This window comes from Cetorhinus maximus, chromosome 7 (genome assembly GCF_964194155.1).
Source record: "Cetorhinus maximus chromosome 7, sCetMax3.hap1.1, whole genome shotgun sequence".
Classification (NCBI taxonomy): domain Eukaryota; kingdom Metazoa; phylum Chordata; class Chondrichthyes; order Lamniformes; family Cetorhinidae; genus Cetorhinus; species Cetorhinus maximus.
The window spans coordinates 144,598,461-144,625,764 of NC_135885.1; the positions used below are offsets into that span (position 1 = coordinate 144,598,461).

Consider the following 27,304-nt stretch of genomic DNA (forward strand, 5'->3'; position numbering starts at 1 on the left):
AACATTGTTCTTTGTGGGATCTTGCTGTGCGTAAATTGGCTGCCACATTTCCATACTGATTGCGACTCATAAAGTACTTCACTGGCTGTAAAGCGCTCTGGGATGCCCTGAGGTTGTAAAAGGCGCTATATAAACATAAGTCTTTCTTTCTGTTATACGATATGATCCTCCCGTCAGTAAAAAAAAATCAGCAAAACGTTTGACTTTACTGGGTGCAAAATAACAATTTATAATGGTCTAAAGGGTGCTGAAATATACTGATACCCCAATTGTTAAAAAAAGGTATCGAGTATTTCACAACTGCAAATTGTCAAGTTGTCTGAATTTATCATGTTAATTTTTTGACTTTGAATGACTGACTTCTAACAGAGTCTTATTGTATGCTGCAATTCACTATAATGATTGAAATTAAAAATCTGGGACACTTAGAGAAGGTTAAGAGGAGATTTAATAGAGGCGTTCAAAACCATGAAGGTTTGTAATAGAGTAAATAAGGAAATACTGTTTCCAGTGGCTGGAGGGTTGGTAACCAGAGGGGCACAGATTTAAGATAATTGGCCAAAGGACCAGAGGGGAAATGAGGAAAAATAAATTTACAGAGCAAGCGTTAGAGAGAGTGCAGAAAAGAGGAAGGTTCCAGGGATGAGGAACTTCAGTTTTGAAGATAGATTGGAGAAGTTTGGGCTGTTTTCCTTGGAGAAGAGAAGGTAGAGAGGAGATTTGTTGGAGGCATTCAAAATCATGAGGAATCCGGACATAGCTAGGGAAAAACTGCTCCCATTGGTGGAAGGGTCGAGAATGAGAGGACACAGTTTTAAGGTAATTGGCAAAAGAAGCAGTGGAGGCATGTGGAGAAATTTTTCATACAGCGAGTGGTAAGGACCTGGAATGCGCTGCCAGCGACTTTGGTGGAGGCAGGTTCAATTGAGGCATTCAAAAGGGAGTTGGATCATTATCTGAGGAGGAATAATGTGCAGGGTTACAGGGAGAAGGCCAGGGAATGGCACAAGGTGAATTGCTCATTCAGAGAGCTGGCGCAGATATGACGGGCCAAACGGCCTCCTTCTGTGCTGTAACAATTCTGTGATTCTGAGCTGTGCTCCGGAATTCACTGCCTGAAAGGGCAGCAGCAGCAGCAGATTCAATAGTAACTTTCAAAAGAGAACTGGAATATGCTTTTGATTATGCAGAGCAATGGGGAAAAAGTGAGGGTGGGGGCGAGTGGGACTAATTGGACAGCTCTTTCAAAGAGCCGGTGGAAGCATGATGGGCTGAATGGCCTCCTTCTGTGCTGTACCATTCTCTGATTTTCATCAGTCCAGGTGGATCTGAAATGAACAGTTTCCAAAACAAAGATGCTTCCTGCCCCAATTTTTTTTTGGGCTTTGTTGGTGCTTTAGCCCAGAATCACACTGATTGTTTACTCATTATCCACTCCACTCTGACCTTGACTGAGAATGTACCATTAAAGCAGCTTCGGAGTGTACACTGCCCCCATCTTATTTGCCACTTAGCCTGTAAGCTGTGCATGGATATCATTTACCATAGTATGTCGGCTTGAATGAGATCTGGGTGACTTTATGGACCATTCATGTCCATGAGGGAGCCCAGGGCTGATTGTAAGTTTAGAAACAGGAGTAACCAATATAAAGAGATGGAGCAAGTCCAGATATCTGCAAAAAAATACAGTGATGAGCCACTGTTAAACTTCTATGTACGGTGAAATAAGTCAATTTAAATTGGTACGACTCATTCAGTTACTGCCACAGAATACCAGTAACATTGTGTGGGTGTGTTATCAAGAAAGGTTCCAATGAGCAATTAGTGTTGAATGTCCGTAACGAATAAAACAGAGGACTGAGCTCCGTCTAATCTACAGATTCACATATATCTGTTTGTACATATTTTGAAAAATCAACTTTAAGACACAATTTTTCAAAGACCTGGTTTCCCTCCTTCTCTCAAACAGTGTCTTAAAAATGGATCCTAATGTTCAATGGGCATTGTAGGGAATCTGCACTTTTCAAAGCGGATTTTTCTTGTCCGTTTTAAAGAAAATTAAAAGGGTCGACTGGAAACCTAGGATTAGTTGCAAAAAGTGGAAAAGCTGGTTAAAGTATTAACAGCAAAGAATATTTTGTGAAATTTCCAGACTAATGTTTGCAAAAATAGATTCACAAGGGCAATATCAGAACTGAGAGGCTGTAACTAGGATTGTTAGGGTTAATATAGAGAAGATGTTTCAGCTTGTTGGCAAGACCAGAACTAGAGGCCATGAATATGAGACAGTCACTAATAAACCCAATCAGGAATTGAGCAGAAACACCTTTACCCAGAGAGTGGTTAGAGTATGGAACTCACAACCACAGGGAGTGGTAGAGGTGAATAGTATAGATACATTTAAGGGGAAGCTGGATAAAGACATGCTGAAGAAAGGAATAGAAAAATATGCTGATAGGGTGAGATGAAGAGAGGGTGGGAGGCGACTTGTGCAGGGTAGAAACACCAGCATGGACCAGTTGGGCTGAATGGCCTCTTTCTGTGCTGTTAATTCTGTGTAATTCTATGATAGAGCAAAGACTTGTTATAAAACAGTATGCCGAGAAGTTTGAAAAAAAGATTATTGATGCTTCAGACTGTTTAGAAAGCTAAATGATCCCATGGTACTTCCATGGAGTAAAAGGAGAGGTTGAAGATGAGACAGCAGCCTAGCTATAGGCCTTTAAGAGGCTGTGGTAAATGTTATAATATAAAGTCCTGGTGTGTCTGCAAGTGGAAACAAACTGGAAACCTGGTCTTCCAGAAACCGACAGATATAAAACCAGCCATTTTACTGTGTTCAGAGACAGTGCAGGTGAAGGCCAAGGAGGCTGGAGAATTAACCACAATGGTCTCATTGTGAGTTGTCTTCTTAACTAGGATTTTAAGCATCTCTGTAAAACAATTTGAATGTCAATAAAATCAAACATTAAAAAAGTTTAATACCCTTGTTGATTCTTATCTCTGGGTTAGCTCGAAGAATGAGAGAAATAAAAATCTTCAGTGTTAAATGTTTCTCCTCCATTCTTCACTCAAGTGAGCTCCAGGACATCACCGCAGGAGTTCCTTAGCATAGTGTCCTGGGCCCAACCATCTTCAGCTGCTTCATCAATGACCTCCTTCTATCATAAGGTCAGAAGTGGGGATGTTCGCTGATGATTGCACAATGTTCAGCACCATTCACGAGTCCTCAGATACTGAATCAATCCATGTCCAAATGCATCAAGACCTGGACAATTTCCAGGCTTGGGCTGACAAGTGGCAAGTAACATTCACACCACACAAGTTTCAGGCAATGACCAGCTCCAACAAGCGAGAGTCTAACTATCGCCCCTTGACATTCAATGGCATTACCATCACTGAATACCCCACTATTAAACATTTAGCACTGAAGATTTTTATTTCTCTCACCCTTTGAGCTGGGGGTTACCATTGACCAGAAATTGTACTGGACTAGCCATGTAAATACTGTGGCTACAAGTGCATGTCAGAGGTCAGGAATTGTGCAACAATTAACCCACCTCCTGACACCCCAAAGCCTGTCCACCATCTACAAGGCACAAGTCAGGAGTGTGATGGAATACTCCCCACTTGTTTGGATGAGTGTAGCTCCCACAACACTCCAGAAGCTTGACACCATCCAGGACAAAGCAGCCCGCATCACTGGCACCACGTCCACAAACATTCACTCCCTCCACCACCGACGCACAGTAGCAGCAGTGTGTACCATCTACAAGGAATTCACCAAGGCTCCTTCGACAGCACCTTCTAAACCCATGACTACTACCATCGAGAAGAATAAGGGCAGCAGATGCATGGGAACACCATCACCTGGAAGTTCCCCTCCAAGTCACTCACCATCCTGACTTGGAAATATATCACCGTTCCTTCACTGTCGCTGGGTCAAAATCCTGGAACTCCCTCCCTAACAGCACTGTGGGTGTACCTACACCACATGGACTGCAGCGGTTCAAGAAGGCAGCTCAACACCACCTTCTCAAGGGCAATTAGAGATGGGCAATAAATGCTGGCCCAGCCAGCGAAGCCCACATCCCATGAATGAATAAAATAAAATTGCACCTGAAAATCCTCCATGGCTGCTCTATCCTCACCTTAAGAGGGTTCAATGATGTAAAATATATGCTAATGCACTGAGCTCTCGGCACACAAATTTCCTCAAAGCCATGTTGTTTATAGATCTAGGTGATATTACCCCTATTATAAAATAATAGCCCCTGGTGCTCCTGCAGTCTGTACTGCAGTGTTTACCTGGAAAAGGTATTGTCAAGAAAGGTGTTTACTTTCAGCTTTTTGATTTAAAAAATGATATTGCTGCTTCAACAGTTGCCACAGAGTCTTTCAGTGATAGGACCATGTTCCACTACCCCATATTTATTATACGGCTTAATACACTGCTACTCAGTTCTGCTCTCCTCTCATTCCGATCTCTTGAGCATCCAGTTTTTCATCCCTCCACCATTGGCAACCGTGCCTTCAACTGCCTGGGCCCTAAGCTCTGCAATTCTCTTCCTAAACCTCTCCACCTCTCAACCTCTTTTCTCCTTTTGAGATGACCCTTCTTGACCAAGCTTTTGGTCACTTGTCTTCATATACCTGACGTGACTCGGTGTCAAGTCTGTTTTTATTGACAATGCTCCTGTTGAGCAGATTGGGAATTTTTATTATATTAAAGATGCTATATAAATCCAAGTTGTTGTTTATTCATTCCTTGGTAATCAATCGATTTAGGAGGAAGCTTGAAAGGCCAAAGGGAGCTTGAGACCTGCCTCTCAGCTTGTTACAGACCTGTGCTTGTGGGGCATTGATGGCTACCTGCCAGCACCACACAAGGGCTGAGGCAGCTTTAACCTGCAAGCTGCCAGAAAGTGTAAACTCAGCCCCCACCCGGCACCGGCATGAGAAGCTCTCACCTGCAATCTAGGGAGAGTATATCTGTGGAATGTGGGGCAAGGGATCATAGCCTCAAACTCAGAGCCAGGCCATATCAGGAGAGAAGTTAGGAAACACATCTTTACACAAAAGGTGGTGGTGTGGAACTCTCTCCCACAAAAAGCAGTATATTTTAGATCAAATAACAGTTATAAATCTGAGATCAATAGATTTTTGTTGGCCATTAAGGGATATGGGGAAAAGGTGGGTATATGGAGTTAAGACGCAAATCAGCCATGATCTAGTTGAGTGGCAGAACAGTATTGAGGGGCTGAATGGCCTACTCTTGTTCGTACGTGGAACTCAGAAGTGATCATGTACAGACTCCACCTGGATCTCTGGAGGTCCAGGAGCCCATTGATGAATTCCACACGATCCAGATCTCCCCTCCCGAAAAGACGAGAATAATTCAAAATGGGGTCCACGAGCAAGAAGACAAAATCCCACAAAAATCAACACTTCAACCCTGCAAGATCATTCTCCACGTTTCTTGATTTTCCATGAATCAATTGGGCCTCAAGGATTGTTACCAAACTGTCTTCAACAACCAGACAGATACTGTCCTTACAAACTGAATACAATCACATGGTCTCTTACAGGCACCAACACGTCACAAAATAAATCTAAAAAAAAGTAAGGCTTACATTTCCATAGCACCTTTCATTACCTCAGGAGGTTTTGATATGCTTCACAGCCAATTAAGTACTTTTTAAAGTGTAGTCACTGTTGTAATATAGGAAATGCAGCAGCCAATTTGCGCACAGCAAGCTCCCACAAATAGCAATGTGATAATCTATTGTACTGACATTGGTTGAAGAATAAAGATTCTTTGCACCAGGAGCACCAGATCACAGAAGAAAGTAATCGATTACTGATCCAAACCCAAAGCTAGAAATGATTTCAACAATCTACACCTAATCCGACACATACTAAGGTTGCCTTAGACTGCAGTCACCAGTCAAGGAGCATTAGATGCAACTAAAGTTTCACCAGGAAGAGCCACTAAGTATTCACTGAGCTCATTCACAGTGTTGGGCATGCATTCCTTCAATCAATCACCTGTAAATGTCATCAACAATCCCTGTCCGCACCAAAACATTCAAAATAAATGAATAACAAATGTGAAGAAAGTTCTGTCGATCATGTGGGGGAGGCTAAAACAAAGGGCCATCAGTGTATGAAAGTCGCTAATAAATCCAATCGGCAATTCAGGAGAAAGTTCTTTACCCAGAGAGTGGTGAGAGTGTGGAACTCGCTACCACAGGGAGTGGTTGAGGTGAATAGTATAGATCCATTTAAGGGGAAGCTGGATAAACACATGAAGGAGAAAGGAAAATAAGGATATGCTGATAGGGTGAGAGAGGCTCATGTGGAACATAAAGACCAGCATGGAACTGTCAGGCTGAATGGCCTATTTCTGTGCTGTAAACATTTTCTAATGATTTCTTTTGCTGAAATGCAATGTGCCTTATTTTTTATGTGGTCATAATTAGAATTTTGTTGCGAAACTCTATTATTATAATTTTCTGTTAAATTGGGTTACAATACAATATATTTATATTTATGTTGAAGATAAATGCTATTTATGCATTAAAATACTCTGTTTATACAAAAGACATGTGTAAGGCCATGCAAGCCATACATTGATTTTCTGCATTTATCGGCTTGACCTATATACAAGATTTCAAATAACTTTAGTCAGTCATTTTGCACACCTACATTGACTTTACACAAAGCATTATCACTGAGTACTTCCATCATTTTCTGTTCTAATTTCAGATTTCCTGCATCCCCAATATTCTGCTTTTCGATTACATACAGAGTACTGTTCAGTTCCGGTCTGCAGATTGTGGAAGGCATGTGGAGACGCTGGAGACAGCAGAGTCACAAGAGTGATGCTAGAACCAAGTGGTTATACAGAGCAGGAAAGGTTGAATAAACTGGGGCTCTTTCCTCTGGAAAAGAGAAGATTGAGGGGTGACCTGATTGAGTTCCTTAAAATGATGAATGGGTTTGGTAGGGTTAGCACAGAGAAGGTGTTTCCACGTGGGCGAGACCTAAATTAGGGGTCATAAATATAAGAGAGTCAACAATAAATCCAACAGGGAATTCAGGAGAAACTTCTTTACCCAGAGAGTGGTGAGAATGTGGAACTCGCTACCAAAGGAAGTGGTTGAGATGAATTGTACAGATAAATTTAAGGGGAAGCTGGATAAACAAATGAGCAAGAAAGGAATAGAAGGTGGGGAGAGATGAAGTAGGGTGTGAGGGGGCTCAAGTGGATCATAAACACCGGCACAGGCCAGTTGGACTGAATGGCTTGTTTCTGTACTGGACACTCTGTGCAATTCCATCATCAGTAAAATGATGGAATGGGTCATCAACAGTGCTATCAAGCGGCACTTGCTTAGCAATAACCTGCTCACTGACGCCCACTTTGGGTTCCACCAGAACCACTCAGCTCCTGACCTCATTACAACCTTGGTTCAAACATGGACAAAAGAGCTGAACTCCCGAGATGAGGTGAGAGTGACTGCCCTTGACATCAAGGCAGCATTTGACCAAGTATGGCATCAAGAAGCCCTAGCAAAACTGGAGCCAATGGGAATCAGGGGGAAAACTCTCTGCTGGTTGGAGTCATACCTAGCACAAAGGAAGATGGTTGTGGTTGTTGGAGGTCAGGCATCTCAGTTCCAGGACATCACTGCAGGAATTCCTCAGGGTAGTGTCCTCGACCCAACGATCTTCAGCTACTTCATCAATGACCTTCTTTCTATCATAAGGTCAGAAGTGGGGATGTTCGCTGATGATTGCACAATGTTCAGCACCATCCGTGACTCCTCAGATACTGAAGCAGCCCATATCCAAATGCAGCAAGACCTGGACAATATCCAGGTTTGGACTGACAAGTGGCAAGTAACATTCGTGCCACACAAGTGCCAGGCAATGACCATCTCCAACAAGAGAGAATCTAACCATCAGCCCTTGATGTTCAATGGCATTACCATTGCTGAATCCCCCACTATCAGCATCCTGGGGGTTACCATTGACCAGAAACTGAACTAGGCTAGCCATGTAAATACTGTGATTATAGGAACAGGTCAGAGGCTAGGAATCCTGTGGCGAGTAACTCACCTCCTGACTCTCCAAAGCCTGTCCAATCTACAGGGCACAAGTCAGGAATATTCCCCACTTGCCTGGATGAGCGCAGCTCCCACAGCGCTCAAGAAGCTTGACACTATCCAGGACAAAGCAGCCCACTTGATTGGCACCACATCCACAAACATTCACTCCCTCCACCACCAATGCACAGTAGCAGCAGTGTGTACCATCTACATGATGCACTGCAGAATCTCATCAAGGCTCCTTAAACAGCAGCTTCCAAACCCACAACTGCTACCATCTAGAAGGACAAGGGCAGCAGATAGATGGGAGCACCACTACCTGGAAATTCCCCTCCAAGTCGCTCACCATCCTGACTTGAAAATATATCACCGTTCCTTCACTGTCGCTGGGTCAAATTCCTGGAGCTCCCTCCCTAACAGCACTGTGGGTGTACCTACACCACATGGACTGCAGCAGCTCAAGAAGGCTGCTCACCACCACCTTCTCAAGGGCAACTAGGGATGAGCAATAAATGCTGGCCCAGCCAGAAAAGCCCAAATCTTGTAAATGAATAAAAAAATTCAACATAATTTATTTCTAAAGTGACTGAGTAAACTATGTTCTGTGCTTTCTTGTGTTTAGTGTTAACATTCAAAGCACATATGGAGTGTGCAAGATGAAACCCTCTGCCCAACAATGCATACAACTTTAAGTCAGGTTTCCAAAGTTAAGCAGACAGCACATTACCTCACTAGACCATTGTGCAAGTTGCAAGCTGAACCTGCTGTTTGAAGCATCTCCACAGCACCAATTCATCAATGCTTTATCTTCACAGCCCAGCTCTGCTTCATAGCCAAGAGTAAGCTCCATTTTAACAAGCAGGTAAACGTTAAATAACAGCACCTCATCTTCCGACTAGGCACTTTACAGCCTTCCGGGCTGAATATTGAATTCAACAACTTTAGATCTTAAACTCCCCCTCCCCCCATCCCCACCCCGTTTCTTCCCCCTCCCCCCTTTTTTTTCAATAATTTATATAGATTCTTCTTTTCCCACCTTTTTCCATTATTTTTAAATCTACAACTAATACTTTGTTAGTCTGTCCACCCCACTCCCACTAGAGCTGTACCTTGAGTGTCCTGCCATCCATTCTTAATTAGCACTTTTCTTAGATAATATCACCACCTTCAACACCTCTTTGATCCTTTTGTCTGTGACATCTTTTGATTGTCTGCTCCTATCACTGCTTGCTTATCCCTACAACCACCCCACCCTCAACTTCTCTCTCCCCCCGCCCCCCACCTTAGACCAGCTTATATTTCACCTCTCTCCTAACTATACTTCAGTTCTGCCAAAGGGTAGTGAGGACTCGAAACGTCAACTGTTTTCTTCTCCACCGATGCTGCCAGACCTGCTGAGTTTTTCCAGGTAATTCTGTTTTTGTTTTAAACGTTTTTAAATAATGGTTGAGTACCAATCTAAACAAGTAGGGTGTGAATGACTGCGTTCCTTGACAGCAGTTGCCACACAATGCATAATTCTGAACACCAATTCTTGCTTAGGAGTCAACTAGAAACATAGGAATGTCAGGAGAACCTTCAGTCCCTCGAGCCTGTTCCACCATTCAATAAGATCATTGACGATCTGTAGCTTAACTCCACTTACCCACTCTTATATTCTTTTGTGCTTCTGGCTAGCAAAAATTTACCAATTGCAGATTGAAAATTATTGAGCTAGCATCTACTATATTTTGTGGGACAGAGTACCATATTTTGACCACCCCTTGTGGGTGAAAGTTTTTTCTAACTTGCTCCTGAATGGTCTGGCTCTGATAGCAGATGTGTAACACCTGGGTGTGTAACAAGCAGCTGATCTGGTTTCTATCCATTTTGTACCTCACCCAACATTGAATTTCACCCTTTGTAAGTCCTAAGAATTCAACCAAATCAGCACATGAAGACTAAGGGAGAAAACTAATATGTAACAGGACACTTATCACACTCACCAGTGCCTAGAAATTGAAGTAAAGGAATAAAAAAACAAATAAAATGCTGAGATCAATAACTGAAAAATAGAGTACAATCTTACTGAAGTTTTGCTAAGACCATACAATGTTCTCATTAAATCATATTTGAAACAGTGCTCAGCTCTGGTCATCATATGATTAAAATAAGACGTGCAAACATTAGAGATGATAGAGAAGCAGGCAGCAAGATGGGTCCTTCATGGAAAGGGGATGAGTACTGAGGGAAAGATTGAAGAAACTCAAATGCAAAAGAGGGCTATTGAAGAGAGCAATTAATTGACAAGTGAAATATTAAATGGTTTAGATCTTCCAGATAAAACGTGGATAATATTTCACAATCAGCCAGCAAGTAATGACCAAAGAACATAAATTCAAATCAATGAAACAGATATTAGGAGAACTTTTATTCAGAATGATAAATATTTGGCGAGATTTGCCAGATAAGATGACTGTGAAAGCATGTGTGTTATTCAGAGGACGGCACAATGTTGAGGTGGGAGCAGTCGGATTCAAGGGAGATGAGCTTCAAGAAACTGATGACCTTTTCTCATGCTTGACTTTTTTAATGGTCATAGCAAAAACAAGATTATTAGTCATCCGATTGGTGCAATAGGTTATAAGACAAAGGGCAACATTTCTGCACTAAATTAGCTGCCTATTCATTATGAATAGAACCTGCTCATCTTTTATAAATATCAGAGGGGGTAACCCATGACTTTTCGAGGGGGTAATTTCCTGAGGACATTCTAATGTTGCAGATCCTTAGATGTCAGCAGCGGCTATCAGAAAATCACAGACTCCTCGCAATTTTCTGAGATGTGCTTATTACCAGTGAGGTTTGCTAACACTGACACATATTCATGATACTAGCTCATCAACATGAACCTAATATTTCAAGGGTTTCCTAACAAATCCAAACATTGGAATACACAGTGCAATCTTCCATCAGCTTCTGTTCTATATTTTTAATATTTGGCTCCAGGAGTGAGGTGACTGGTTTTGAAAGCAGCGCAGTGTTTATTTCACTTGTATGTTTTTATAAAATACTCCGTCCTCTGGTCTTTAACAGTTAAAAATAGTGCCAATATGACACTTTGAAGGCTGCAAGACTGTCACCATTTCTATCAAATACTAAAGTTGGATACAGTCAAAAGCAAAACCAATGGATTTATTGAGATTGTAATATGTACACTGTCTATTAGATGTTTTGTTATGGAATATGATACTGAATCCGATAATTTTAAATATATAAAAGTCAGATTCAACACATGCAAAAGATTGCATGAGAAAACAAAATATGTTATATAGAGAATTAAATGAAGTCCAATAACCGTACCAGGAAGCTAGTAAAACAAAGGCATTTTATATCTAATTATTAACAGCAGTAATTTAGCAAAAATACAGAAATACATGGACTGGAAGTCCAATAATAACACAAACGGGATGGTAGGCAGAATATTGGCACAACAGTGTATAAAGAGTTGGGTCAATTCCATGATTTTGAAAGGGCAGATAGCAAACAAAACTGAAAGATGTGAAGTTATTTGTCCTTCTTCTGCCCCTCATTCCACATTGGCTCCAGCTACAGAGCAGCAGACAGTGACTAAGCTTTTGTAATCTAATGGCAAAGCAAGATGATCTCACCAGCTCCAAGAGTTAAGTGAGGCCAATTTTTAATTTCTACGACTGAAATGATTAAAGAAAGACTTTCATTTAAGTAGCACTTTTCAAGAGCATAAGACATCTCAAAGTGCTTTACAGCCAAGGAAATATACTTTTTGAAGTTCAGTCATCATATTAATGTAGGAAACACAGCAGCCAATTTACACACAGCAAACTTCCACAAACAGCAATGTGATAATGACCAGATGATTTGTCTTAGTGATGTTGCTAGAAGGATAGATATTGGCCATGACACCAGGAAAGAACTCCCCTGATCTTCTTTGAAATAATGCCATGGACACTATTATGGCCATCTGTGTTGGCAGACTTGGCTTTGCTTTAATATCTCATCCAGAAGATGGTACCTCAAACAGTGCAGCACTCCCTCAGTACCGCACTGGGAGTATCAGCTTTAATTTTTGTACTCAAATCCTGAGGCAGGGCTTGACCCTACAATCATCTGACTGATATGCTAGGTCTGCTACGCATCAAGCCACTGCTGACAACACAAACACAATTTTATAAACTGTCTTGTTTCAGTGCCCTATGCTATACAGTTGTGGGGCTGTCTCATAAGGTGGATATGGAAACATGTCAATGACTTAATTTTATTTAGTTTTAACTTGTTGTTCTCCTACTATTGAATGTTGTCCATTAAAAAATATTTGATCAATTTTACAATGATCGTTTTAAAATAAGCCGTCATTTTCAGGAAGGATCTGAAGGTATTTGAGAGGGTGCAGAAAGGATTCTTGGGAATTCTTCCAGTGATGAGGAACTTCAGTTACGTAGCTCGGTTGAAGAAGTTGAGATTGTTCTCCTTCAAGAAGGCAAGACTGAGAGGAGATTTGATAGAGGTATTTAAAAATCATGAGAGCTCTGGACAGAGCAAATGGGAAGAAACAGTTTCCACTGGTGGAAGGATCAAAAACCAGAGGACACCAATTTAAGGTGATTGGCAAAAGAAGCAACTGCGACATGAGGAAAAACTTGTTTACACAGCGGGTGGTTAGGGTCTGAAAAACACTGCCTGAGAATGTGGTAGAGGCAGATTCAATTCAGGCTTTCAAATAGAATTGAATAATTATCTGCAGATTGAAGGTTTACAGGGCTAAGGGTAGTGGCAATTGGTGAATTGGTGAGCTGCTCCTGCAGAGATCCAGCACAGGCATGATGGGCTGAATGGCCTTCTTCTGTGCTGTAACCATTCTATGATTTTTGGATACCATTTGATAGCCCACTTCAGCTATTCAGCAACATCAACTTGCATTTATATAGTGCCTTTAACATCCTGAGGTGCCTCACAGGGCATAGACGGGCAAAAAATTGGCATTGATTTCCAAGGAAAAGACATTAGAACAGGTGACCAAACCAAAAGGTTGGTTACAGAGAGTTGGTTAAGGAATGTCTCATGATGTGCAAGAGAGGCAGAGAGGTTTAGGGAAGAGATTTCAGAGCTTATGGCACTGACAACTGAAGGGTCCGCCACCAGTAGTGGAGAGCTGGAAATCGGGCAAGCCAGAGTTTTAGGAGTGCAGATATCACAGAGTTTTGTAGGGTTGGAGGAGGTTCTAGAGATAGGGAAGGGTGAGGCCATGGAGAGATTTGAACAAGAATGAGAATTTTAAAATTGAGATGTTGCTGGATTGAGAGCCAGTGTAGGTCAATGAGTACAAGGGCGATGGGAGAAGGAAACTGTAAAATCCATTAAATCATTGGATAATGCAGCAATGGAGATCATTCAACCCATCGTGCCTGCGCTGGCTCTTTGAAAGAGCTATACAACTATTCCCATTCTCCCTGCTCTTCACCCAGAGCCCTGCAAATTTCTCCTCTTCAAATATTTATCCAATCCCCTTTTGAAAATTACTGTTGAATCTGCTTTCACCAGCTTTTCAGGCCAATCATTCCAGATCACAACAACTCACTGAAAAAGAAAATTTCTCATCTTCCCACTGGTTCTTCTGCCAATTATCTTCAATCTATGTCCCTTTGGTTACTGACCCTCCCGTCAGTGGAAACAGTTTCTCCTTATTTCCTCTATGTAAACCCTCCGTAATTCAGATAAGGCAATGCAAAGAGGTGAATTTCCGTGGGGCAATTTCCTGTTTGACCTGTAACTATTCAGAATTCCAGGAAACTGGTTACGCCATTTTCCAGGGTTTCCATGGCTCTTCCGTGGTTAAGACTGACAACTTCACCAGAATTCACCCCCAGGATCGTTAGGGTTGTTACAAAACACAAGGCAACAAGGGTTAGTGAAGTTTGGATTGTCTGAAAAACTTTGAGAGTGAAGTTCAAATAATTTGCCAATATCATCTCAGTTTTGAAATATGATACATAGATATTATTACTATTGTTTTATTAGTTTATGACAGTGAAACGGCTTTGTCGCTGGAATAGAAGGCTGGACAAATAATTGCTTGAAGTGGGACTGCTGAAGATATTAGAGAAAGTCACTGAAATGATTGATTTTAACACATTTTAAAATGGCAAGGTCTGTGCAGCCCCTGCTCAATTACCGTATCTCTGCTGTTTAGCAACGTTGGACACTGTAAATCCTCCCAGGCAGTTCCTCTGATAAAGCTATTAATACTCAGCATTAAATAAAAATATTCAAATCATAAATAGAAGATAGTCGCTTAATAAATCCAATAGGGAATCCAAGAGAAACTCCTTTACCCAGAGACTGGTGGGAATGTGGAACTCACTGACACAGGGTGAATAGTATAGATAAATTTAAGGGGAAGCCTGATAAACACATGAGGGAGAAAGGAATAGAAGGACATGTTACTAGGCTGAGATGAAGTAGTGTGTGAGGAGAACAAAATGGACCAGTTGGGCCAAATGGCCTGTTTCTGTTCTGTAAATATTGAAAGCTCGGTGATTTTATTCCGTCTAGAGTTGAGCTGTGAGGACCAGGAAATTCTCAAGTTTGATTCCGAGTCTGAACTAGTTGAACTTAACAGGAGATGATACAATTGACCTCAACATCCCTGAGTCAGGGATGGCATAATCAATCAATGTCTATCAAATCAAATCCCACCATGAGAATTTGAATTCAGTTTCAAATTGATCTGGAAATGTAGGGGACCATGTCGCAGTAAAAGTGACCATGAAGCTATTGAATTGTTGTAAAAACTGAATTGAGTCGCCAATGTCCTTCAGGGAGCAAGGCTTACTGCCCTTACCCGTTCTGGGCCTATATGTGACTCCAGTTCCACATCAATGACCTCTGGAGGTCTAATATGCCATTCAGTTGTATCAAACCATTTGCTATCAGTGATCACCACCTTCTCAGAAGAACCAGGGGATGCAATAAATGTCAGCCTTGCTACAATATTCACATCATCAGAAAGATTAATAAATCGGTTATCTCTATGTTAAAAAAGCTATTCCTTACCAATTGGAATGGGCATCACATTACCATGATTAAATCATCTGAACAAAATGGATATCGGTCATGATACGGCCAGAGGGTGGTATTGCTGGGATTGTAAATTACAGGGGGTTGGTAAAATTTGTCAATATTACAGACAGCTAGTATCACTTTATAAATCAGCAGTGCAATCAACTGCTTCTCAAAGCATTGCAGCCCACAAGGAATGATCACAAGAGCTTTTTTCTTTCATGCTCCTGTGAAGCACCTTGAGATGTTTTCCTACGTTAAAGATGCTATATAAATGTTGAGCGTTGTTGTTTATAGACATCAGCAGAACTCTTGAGATTGAATTACTGCCTTAAACTCACCACCTAATCTCTTAATATAATTTTCATTCTCAAACGCTCTCACTGTTGTGTGGCCATTGAGATCAGGTAATGTAGAAGGAAGTGTAATGAATCTAAAACCTAAAGCCACACGCCATTGTGTTCGAGGGCACGTCTTATTAATTTTTGCTCGTTCACCAGGATATAAATTATAAAAGTCTAGTACAATCAGTCAGGTGGACGTTTGGTAAGGAGCTTTTGCATAGCAAAGAACTCTTGTTTGGAAATAACAAACCGTATTGAATAATAGGTTTTCCTGTAACAAGCAAGAAATATTTCTAGTTCTATATGTGGTTTGCATAGAATTCAAAAATAGAGTATTTAAAGATACTAATTATATTCTGAGTCTGCTTGCTGTCAGCTGCTGTGATCAGTTAGCGTATACTGAATTCCATTCACATTATAGACCAGTAAAATATTTAGCTCTTGTGTAAGACTCTGGGTGATTAAAGGCAGCCAGATCAATTCCACGGAACATCCCTAAAACATCACAGGCAATCTACTCAAACAGAACAGCGGAAGAATTCTGATTTGACTTTTCATGCTCAGTGTCCAAGCTGCCTGTACAGATTTCTGCATTAACTCCTGCCCGTTAACCCTTTGTGAACCAGCCTCAACATGTGTCCATTTAAAGCAAAAAAAAAATCCGGACTAGCTCATTCTGCGAAAAACTCATATTGTTTCTCTTCTGTTTGCATGTGAGGTATGGGCCAGAGCTATGGATCTGCCAACACAGCTGGGAGGTCAATGGATTAAATTGAAAACATGTTTATATTTTGCTGTTTGTTATGAAAGAAGGTGACACATTCATCCCGCATAAATCACAAACTTCATGCCTCACACAATTGCCATTTGGCTCTAGGTCTTAATCGCAAAACTGGTATTTCTAACGCTGATGTTCACTGACAGGAATTTAACGTGTGTTATTGTTCAATCTTTAGAATATTTTTGGAGGTTCTTTAATGCCTGGTTGACCTCGATCTAGCAGTTCTGCCAGACTTGACTTCTGATGTTGTTAGCAAGGTTTATACATTCTTGGTTATCAGGACTTGGTCAGAAGTTGTTTTTTTTTACACACACGGCAAGTATTTGAGCCTATCATTCCCATGCGGGAACTATCTGGGATTAGTTTGCAGAATACAGCGAATTTAAACAGCCCCACTGGACTAAGAGATTATGGGGAAGTAATACACTGGACAGGGATTAAAGCGATGCAAAGGTATTAAAAGCCGGACTTTCACAGATTAAATAGCCCAACAAATAAATAATTAGAGGGAAAAAAAAGTTCAAGTGTTGGTAACTTCCCAGGTGGGTTTTATTTGTAATGTATAAACGTGATTCTGATGCTTGGGGCGAATATACTGGGAGGTCCCTTTCACCGTCCTGTTAAACTACAATTGGATTTGCTGAAACTGTAAGATGTCCACAGTCGCTGAACTTTACAACTTTACCTAATCGTTTTCCCGGAGCAAATATTTATCCTAACGAATTTAAGCGGCGCGCCGTTGTTGGATAATATATTTTTTAAAAACCGGGTTGTTATTAAAGTGAGGCGTTGCATTGTGTTGTCGTGCCCAGAATGTACCAACAAACCCTCAGTCTGACGGCGGCAACAGCTCCGAGCGTGGTCCACCTGCACCTCCACCTCCAGTGGGTTCCTGCCCTGAGGTTGAGTGTTGTCTCAGGGAGTGGGGGCACACACACACCCACCCATTCAGATCTTTTTGCGAAAGCAACTTTTGAAAGCTGGGAGGGCACAAGAGGGCTGGGAGACTGAAGAGAGACAGTTCTTCACGCCGGTGGTGTCACTCTCCCGCAAGGGACTGGGCTCTGGATTTGGAGAGGATGCCGCTCGGATCCTGGTGCTTTCACAGTGATGGGACTGAGAGGGGGGCGGCTCGGCATCGCCATTCGAAGCTGAATTAACATGAATGTGTAAACTGTGCTTGTTGTACGGGACACTTCAACATTCCCCCCACCCCACCCCATCCCCCCGGTCAATTTACACCCGCCTCGGGGTTTTTTTTGTCATTTATCTGAAACTTCGAACTTGATGTCACATCTTTGTCGTTTGGCCCATTGTTGACCCGCGGGATGGGTGATTTATTGGGGTGATTCATTTGTTTATTTGTGATTTATAGGGCGCTTTGCTCTGTCCTCCTGCTTATTTGTCACCTTTCAGTGCCTTTCGGGCTCAGGGAATGAGAATTTAAAGGCGCTGAGAGCTGCTGTCAGATGCAGCGGCTATCTCCAAAACCCCCTTCTGTAAAGGTGACTGTGTTAAAGAATGTGTTAACCTGCATCCCAGTCCGAATATGATTCTGTGTCTGGCAGCTCAGATACAGGTTTGCTGCAAATACACCGTCAGGAAATCAAAATACACACCGTCTACCCCGGTTGTTTGCAGGTCCATGAAACAAATTGGGTTTAATAGTGAAACGCGCAAATCAATTTTCCAGAAAAAAAATCTATTATTTGGTGCACATTTCTGCTCTGTAAAAATCCCTCTCGATACATTTGGAACAATTTCACATTGGTGGTTTTCTGCTACATGAGCTGACCGTTAGGTTGACAGCTAGGTGAATTGACTGCAAGGTGGGGATTATAAATGATTAAAGACATTTATTCCCCCTCCGTTTACTGAGAAGTTGAGCTATGGTTAGCTGCCTTTGCCCAGGAAAAAAGCTCTTCCACTGCCGAGAGGGTCGGGTTCCCTGTTAAATATTGACACCAGCTCCAGTTTGAAGTACTGTGACTGCCAGACACAAATTCTTCACTCCCCACCTGATGAATCCCCCGGCTGATACACTCTCTCATTCCGGCGCCGCACAGTGAACCAACTGGGGCACACCTTCTCAAACCTGCACATTTCAAAATGCTGCCCTGCAAATCTTCCATCCAACACTGCTCACTTGCTACAATCCCTTCAATATTTACACAGCCGGATCCGCTCTACCAATTCAATCAGGGAAGAATTTCCCTTAACTCTCTTCAACTGAACGCATTACAGTTATTCACACTGAATGCCTAATTCCAAGGTAACACGGTGTGTGCGCCTGTTTGCTTATCTTTCCTGAGTGAAAAGGTTTTTTTTTTGTTAAAATTAAAAAAACAAAATCACAAACCTGGTCTCCTTAATCTTCTCTTTTTCATTCCGAAGATCCTGACTTTGGAAAAGATATCTACCAGATTCCCGTTGCAAATTCCTTTGTTTTTGTGAGGGCTATTAATGCGTTTGGTGACAATTGGTCTGTCCAAGTGATGTTCCCGAGCCTGCCGTTTCTGCCGGATCAGGGAGCTGGCAATAGCCGCTGCCATGGCTAAGTGTTGGCGATAAGAATTATACAGACAAAAAAAAAACACCCCCAAAACAACCGCGATCCCACACCTCTCCTCTCTCAATGCATCAAGTCTTTCATGGAGACTTGGGGTTTTTTTTTTCAAATTCTTGATTACAATGTCACTGCTTCAGATTTCCCTTGTGTTTAAGACCGATGGGCCACAAGACTCTCTCACTGTTAAGCACCGGATATTTTTCATTCTTGACACCAATCCGGCGAGACTCCCATCCCTCATGAACTCTTCCATCCTTCACTTCGATTCCAAAGATCCGGAGCAAGTCAGTCGCTCAAGCCAGGGATTCGTCACCCGGGATTATCCTCCTGTGGTGCAGGTTCATCACATTCTTTATTCTCGGAATTTATTGAATTATCTTCAACTGGAACCAGATTTAATTTTTTTTTTTCTCTCGCTCTCGTTTTGACACCAATCACCTTTACTGTGAGCAGCGTCACATTCGCAAAGTAGGAGCGGCTGCTCTTCACAGCTCCCCCTCTACAAACCTGGTCAACTCCCCCTCTACAATCAACTCCCCCTCTACAAACCTGGTCAACTCCCCCTCTACAAACCTGGTCAACTCCCCCTCTACAAACCTGGTCAACTCCCCCTCTACAAACCTGGTCAACTCCCCCTCTACAAACCTGGTCAACTCCCCCTCTACAAACCTGGTCAACTCCCCCTCTACAAACCTGGTCAACTCCCCCTCTACAAACCTGGTCAACTCCCCCTCTACAATCAACTCCCCCTCTACAAACCTGGTCAACTCCCCCTCTACAAACCTGGTCAACTCCCCCTCTACAATCAACTCCCCCTTTACAAACCTGGTCAACTCCCCCTCTACAATCAACTCCCCCTTTACAAACCTGGTCAACTCCCCCTCTACAATCAACTCCCCCTTTACAAACCTGGTCAACTCCCCCTCTACAATCAACTCCCCCTCTACAAACCTGGTCAACTCCCCCTCTACAATCAACTCCCCCTCTACAAACCTGGTCAACCCCCCCTCTACAAACCTGGTCAACTCCCCCTCTACAAACCTGGTCAACTCCCCCTCTACAATCAACTCCCCCTCTACAAACCTGGTCAACTCCCCCTCTACAATCAACTCCCCCTCTACAAACCTGGTCAACTCCCCCTCTACAATCAACTCCCCCTCTACAAACCTGGTCAACTCCCCCTCTACAAACCTGGTCAACTCCCCCTCTACAAACCTGGTCAACTCCCCCTCTACAAACCTGGTCAACTCCCCCTCTACAAACCTGGTCAACTCCCCCTCTACAAACCTGGTCAACTCCCCCTCTACAACCTGGTCAACTCCCCCTCTACAATCAACTCCCCCTTTACAAACCTGGTCAACTCCCCCTCTACAATCAACTCCCCCTTTACAAACCTGGTCAACTCCCCCTCTACAATCAACTCCCCCTTTACAAACCTGGTCAACTCCCCCTCTACAATCAACTCCCCCTCTACAAACCTGGTCAACTCCCCCACTACAAACCTGGTCAACTCGCCCTCTACAAACCTGGTCAACTCGCCCTCTACACTCCGGGTCAGCTCTGTCTGTCTCCACTCCGGATCAGCTCTGTCTGTCTCCACTCCGGATCAGCTCTGTCTGTCTCCACTCCGGATCAGCTCTGTCTGTCTCCACTCCGGATCAGCTCTGTCTGTCTACACTCAGTGGCCAGTCTGTGGTTCCGACCGTCACAACAAAAGAATTCTTTGCTCAAACCTTCAGCTGACGTCTGCTCCGTGTGACAGCTGCGCACAGATGAAGAAAGTTTAACAGCTTCCCGGGGCTGGGAGATTCTGCAGCATCTTCCCAGCTAATCCACCCGGCTCTTTCACACTCTCATCTTCTTTGTTCACAGAGCGGAGGAGGGGGGGGACTCCAGTGAGACGGGAAAACTCATCCAGTGAGATAGGGGAGACTCCAGTGAGATGGGGGACTGCAGTCCACAAAGACCTCCCTGTTATTTGGGACAAGTTTCCGATCACTCGGAGACTCGGAGTCCAGACATTGCAGCCAAGCAGAGAGAGAGAGGGAGAGGGAGAGGGTGAAGGGGCTCAGCACCTCCCTCCAGACACATACCCCCACCCCGTCCCCACCACCCTGCATCCCCTCACCCTCCAGACACATACCCCCACCCCGTCCCCACCACCACCACCACCCTGCATCCCCTCACCCTCCAGACACATAGCCCCACCCCGTCCCCAGCACCACCCTGCATCCCCTCACCCTCCAGACACATACCCCCACCCCATCCCCAGCACCACCAGCACCACCCTGCATCCCCTCACCCTCCAGACACATACCCCCACCCCGCCCCCAGCACCACCCTGCATCCCCTCACCCTCCAGACACATACCCCCACCCCGTCCCCAGCACCACCCTGCATCCCCTCACCCTCCAGACACATACCCCCACCCCGTCCCCAGCACCACCCTGCATCCCCTCACCCTCCAGACACATACCCCCACCCCGTCCCCAGCACCACCCTGCATCCCTTCACCCTCTCAGTTCTCTGCACATTAACCCATTTCGCTGCTCGGTCTCCAGCACCGGAGGAAACGGCGCCCAGCGCAAAGCGGGAACGGCCAAAAGAGCAGCGGAATCGGTGCCTTTCCCTAAATCTGCCTCAATGGAAAAGCGGCTTCTCACCACAACCGCAGCCCCAGTGGGTGTGTTACCCGAGCGCACAGTGAATTAACACAAGCGGCGGGGAAGGTGGCTCTGGGCGGGTTGCAGAGGGACCGGGGGTGGGTGATTTCCCAGCGGTTCAGGGTTTCAGCACCGCGGACAGCGAGCGCTGGATTTCCCCCCTTATCCACCCTCAATAACAACAGCTCAATGTGTCACCCACACAAAACACGGCCATCTCACACAGTCAGGCAGCCAATAACCCTCACACAGATCCCCCCGGGGGGGTGGGGTGGGGGAGGAGGTGAGCAACGGGGCAAAGGATATCCCCAAAACTCCGTGCGATACGCGTGACTGCACGAATTCCTGTTTCCCCTTTGGACTCCACCTCCCTCTCCTCTCCTCTCACTCAGGTCTCTCCTTCACTACAATGCCAGGGCTCTGCCTCAACCCTCCAGCCAGATAATCACACACACAGGGAATGAGGCCGCTTCGGCAGCACATTGTGGACCAGCAGGAGTATTGGTGCCCTGTTATTTTTGTCTACATTATGTGTGTATCTTAGAGACTCTACATTGAAAACTGCTTCAGCTTTAACCCACTCGCATTTGTACTCGCGTGGGTCCTTCCCGAGAGGAGGTGCCCGCACTGACACCGATTCCCCACCCCTAACACCATCCCTGCTGGGTTTCCCCCGTCACCCACAGGTCTCTCCCTCTCTCTCTCCCCACCCACCCGCTCCTGAAGCTGCGCCGAGTTTTACTGCTCCAAAGCCGGCAGGAAACTCGAGGGAGCCCCCTGCTGCCCCACCCGGAGCGATACAACCGCCTGCGATCTCAGCCACCCCCCACCCCACCCTCAGCGCATTTAGGAAGGGGGTTAGAATCCCCCTCCACCCACATCCACATGTGCAAAGGGTCATTTCAAAAAGGTAAAAAGGGGTTTAAAGAAAACCGCGTGCTTATTTTTTTTCCAGTTTTGTTCCCGAACGTGCCCAGTGATAATGTGGCACCTTGAATGACAAGCTTAGACAAGTAAACGTGCTGGACACACAAGCAGGGTGGAAACCCAGTCTGTCTGGAGTTAAATGATCTTAGGCAGGACATTGCTATATAAAAAAACACTTAGGGTTGCCAACTTTCCCGAATTGGCCTGGAGTCTCCAGGGATTGAAGGTCAATCTCCAGGTCACTGCTCTGTGTGCAATCCTGGAGAAAAATCATCGGCACGTTAAAAAAGATTGTCCTTATTTCATCATTTTCTTTGAACGTTTCTTTTTACCAGATATCAAATATTGAAAGTGGCAAAAATAAAAGGCCGTTTGGCTGACAGTCAAACCTCATCCAGTTGGGTCATGAGTCTTTTTGCTTTCCAATTGGTGTAGGAAGGCAGTGCCTCACAAGGATGGATGTGTTGGCCGACTAATGGCTGGAGTGTGGGGGCAAGTTGTGAGGAAACCTCCTGGAATACATTCAATCACAGCTGGTAACCCTAAAACACTGCCACTGGCCTACAGGGCATCTGAGCTGTTGGGAGCCTGGGGCTTGGTGGGGAGGGTGCTCGATGTTAACCAGCCAGGTTTCTGATCCTGATCACCATCCAAATAAAAACATAGTTGAATGTCTATAGCGCCTTTCAAGATCCCAGGAGGTCCCAAAACATTTTTCAGCGAATGAAATACGTGGTGTTTTTTTGAATCATTCATGGAATGTGAGCATCACTGGCAAAGCCAGCATTTATTGCCCATCCCTAGTTGCCCTTGAGAAGGTGGTGGTGAGCTGCCTTCTTGAACCGCTGCAGTCCATGTGGTGTAGGTACACCCACAGTGCTGATAGGGAGGAAGGTCCAAGATTTTGACCCAGTGACAGTGTGTGGCTTGGAGGGGAACTTGCAGGTGGTGGTGCTCCCATGCACCTGATGCCCTTGTACTTCTAGGTGGTAGAGGTTGTGGGTGTGGAAGGTGCTGTTGAAGGAGCCTTGTAGATGGTGCACACTGCTGCCAGTGTACACTTGTGGTAAAGGGAGTGAAAGTTTAAGGTGGTGCACGGGGTGCCAATCAAACAGGCTGCTGTGTCCTGGATGGTGTCCAGCTTCAGTGTTGTTGGAGCTGCACTCATCCAGGCAAGTGGAGAGTATTCACACCTGACTTGTGCCTTGTAGATGATGGACAGGTTTTGGGGAGTCAGGAGGTGAGTTACTCACCTCAGAATTCCTAGCCTCTGGCCTCCTCTTGTAGTGAGAGTATTTATATGTCTGATCTAATTCAGTTTCTGGTCTGGTAGCCCCCAGGATGTTAATAGTGGGTGATTCAGTGATGATAATCCTGTTGATCATAGAGGGGAGATGGTTAGTTTCTCACTTGTTGGAGATGGTCATTGCCTGGTACTTGTGTGGCATGAATGCTACTTGGTACTGATTAGTCCAAGCCTGAATGTTGTCCAGGTCTTGCTGCATGAGGGCACAAACTGCTTCAGTATCTGAGCAGTTGCAAATGGTGCTGAACATTGTGCAAACATCAGTGGACATTAACACTTCTGACCTTACTTTGTAGGGAGGTCACTGAAGAAGTAGCTGGAGATTTCTAGGCTTTGTTACAATGATGAGGTTTATAAGGTTGTTATGTTTTGGGACTGTGCCTTTAATTTAAGGTAAAATGAAGGGGGTCACATGATCTGTTCTGAAGGCTATCTGACAGCAAGCCTGGATGTTTTGATTGTTAGGGACTAAAGGGAGGGCAGGTTGTTTTACTGGGAAGAAGGTGCAAAGTGTTTACGCTTGGAGGCAATGGCAGCCCTGTGAGCTACCAGTGAATAGACTGTGAGTCTCCAATGTCCCAGAGAAGTGTTGAGAATGTTGGGTTGGTAACAATTATGCTTTAAACTGTCCATTTACTTTCAAGATAAGAGAATTGGGGTCTTAATCAGCATTTCTACTTAGATACAAGGCTTGTGTGATTCATGGAGATGGGCTTGGGGGTGAGAGGGTCTAAGATATCCCTGAAAACTCACACAATTTTAGGATCTAGGAGAGAGAGAGAGAGCAGCAAGACGCGGTGGTTCACCACACAGGAGTGCAGGTGGAAGCTTGCACACACATTGAAAAGATCGATTTCATGAGGAGTTAAAATGAGCTTGCACTAGGGGAAAAATCTCCGGGGGGAAAAAATGTCACTGAGAAAGACCATTCTGGGATTAAAAGTTCCCAGGCTGAGAAAGGAAAAGAAGTAAACCCTTGGGAGCTAAGAATCACCTTGGGCTGGTTCTGGGAGAATTGAATGTCAACTTAAACAGTGTAAAGTACATTTGTGAAGTGTGTTTTTGGTTGCCTAAAAGAAAAAGGAAAATTTTCTTTGTGGTTTAAAGTATAAGTTGCCTACAAAGATAATGTTTAATTAGTGGTTTATTACAATAAAAGTCTTAAAATTCGGAATCTTCCCATGTCATCCTTTCAGCTATTAACTTGAAGTTTGAATTTCTTTTTAAAAGTTATCAATTTCTTTGGAAATCATAAGAGCCTAGGACGCTACCCTGAGGAACTCTTGCAACGATGTCCTGAGGCTGAGATGATTGCCCTCCAAAACCACAACTATCTTCCTTTGTGATAAGTATGATTTTAACCATTGTTGTAACATAGGAAACAATGCAGCAAGTCTGCATAAAGTGGGCTCCCTCAAACAGCAATGTGACAAATGGTCAGACAATCTGTTTCAGTGATATTGGTTGAGGGATAGATGTTGGTCAGCACATTGGAGAGAAATCCCCTGCTTTTCTCCAAGATAGTGTCATGCAATCTTTTTCATGCATCTGAGAGGTCAGACAGAGCTAAGTTTAAGTCTCATCCAAAAGGCCGCACTTCTGATAGTGCAGCACTCCTTCAGTACTGCAATAGCAGTGCCTGCCTGGAGTCTGTGCTCTAGTCTCTCATGTGGGTCTTGAACCCACTACCTTCTGATGCAGTGGTGTGATTGCTACATAGAAACATAGAAACTAGGAGCAGGAGTAGGCCATTCAGCCCTTTGAGCCTGCTCCACCCTTCAATATCATCATGGCTGATCCTCTATCTTAACACCATATTCCTGCTTTCTTTCCATGCCCTGTGATGCCCCTAATATTCAAAAAATGATCAATTTCTTTCTTGAATATACTCAATGACCCAGCCTCCACTGCCTTCTGTGGTAGAGAATCCCACAGGTTGACCACCCTCTGAGTGAAGAAATGTTTCCTCTGCTCAGTCCTAAATGGCCTGCCCAGTATCCTGAAACTGTGGCCCCTGGTATTGGACTCCCCAATCAGGGGAAACATCCTCCCTGCATCCAGTCTGTCTAGACTTGTTAGAATTTTATATGTTTGAATTAGATCCCCTCTCATTCTTCTAAACTCTAGTGAATACAAGCCCAGTCGAACCAATCTCTCCTCATACGACACTCCTGCCATCCCTGGTATCAGTCTAGTGAACCTTCGCTGCACTCCCTCTATGGCAAGTATATCCTTTCTTAGGTAGGGAGACCAAAGCTGCACGTAATACTCCTGGTGTGGTCTCACCAAGGACCTGTATAACTGCAGTAAGGCATCCCTGCTTCTGAACTCAAATCCTCTTGCAATGAAGGTCAACATACCATTTGCCTTCCTAATTGCTTGCTGCATCTGCCTATTGACTTTCATTGACTGGTGCACAAGGACACTCTGAACCTTTTTACATCCACATTTGCAAATATATCACCATTTAAATAATACTCTGCCTTTCTGTTTTTCACACCGAAGCATATAACTTCACATTTATCCACGTTATACTGCATCTGTCATGTTTTTGCCCATACACACAACTTGTCTAAATCACTTTGAAGCCTCCATGCATCCTCCTCGCAACTCACAACCCCGCCAAGTTTTGTGTCATCAGCAAACTTGGAAATATTGCAACAAAAACAAAAATAGCTGGAAAAACTCAGCAGGTCTGACAGCATCTGCGGAGAGGAACACAGTTAACGTTTCGAGTCCATGTGACTCTTCATCAGAACTAAGGAAAAATAGAAATGAGGTGAAATATAAGCTGGTTGAGGGGGGTGGGACAGGTATAGCTGGATAGAGGGCCAGTGATAGGTGGAGGCAAAGAAGAGATTGCCAAAGATGTCATAGACAAAAGGATGAAGGGGTGTTGACGGTGGTGATATTAGCTAAGGAATGTGCTAATGGTGACATTAAGGGTAGAAAGCAGGACGAGCAAGTGACAGATAGCCCTAGTGGGGGTGGGGTGGGGGGAAGGGGTTGAAATAGGCTAAAAGGTGGAGATAAAACAGTGAATGGAAATAAATTTAAGAATAATAGAAATAGGTGGGAAAAGAAAAATATATTTAAAAAAACATTTTAAAAAATATATTTTAAAAATTATAAATTATTGGAAAAAGGGGGATCGGAAAGGGGGTGGGGATGGAGGAGAGAGTTCATGATCTAAAATTGTTGAACTCAATGTTAAGTCCGGAAGGCTGTAAAGTGCCTAGTTGGAAGATGAGGTGCTGTTCCTCCAGTTTGCGTTGAGCTTCACTGGAACAATGCAGCAGGCCAAGGACGGACATGTGGGCATGAGAGCAGGGTGGAGTGTTGAAATGGCAAGCGACAGGGAGGTCTGAGTCATGCTTGCAGACAGACCGAAGGTGTTCCACAAAGCAGTCACCCAGTCTGCGTTTGGTCTCTCCAATGTAGAGGAAACCGCATTGGGAGCAGTGAATGCAGTAGACTAAATTGAGGGAAGTGCAAGTGAAATGCTGCTTCACTTGAAAGGAGT

The 27,304-nt window shown here is 44.0% G+C and overlaps 1 protein-coding gene across 2 annotated transcripts in view; it reads right to left on the reverse strand.

The window, feature by feature from the left end:
* fgf14 (fibroblast growth factor 14) overlaps positions 1–27,304 on the reverse strand; it is a 537,893-nt gene that overhangs the window by 154,433 nt on the left and 356,156 nt on the right. The window contains exon 1 of one of the 2 annotated variants that reach the window (XM_078546064.1): positions 18,676–19,389. The exons of the other annotated variant lie outside the window; for it this stretch is intronic. Within the exon in view, the coding sequence (XP_078402190.1) occupies positions 18,676–18,868 (193 nt within the window). The 5' untranslated portion in view covers positions 18,869–19,389. Of the gene's footprint in view, positions 1–18,675; positions 19,390–27,304 lie in introns of those variants that run through there. 2 annotated transcript variants of the gene reach the window in all.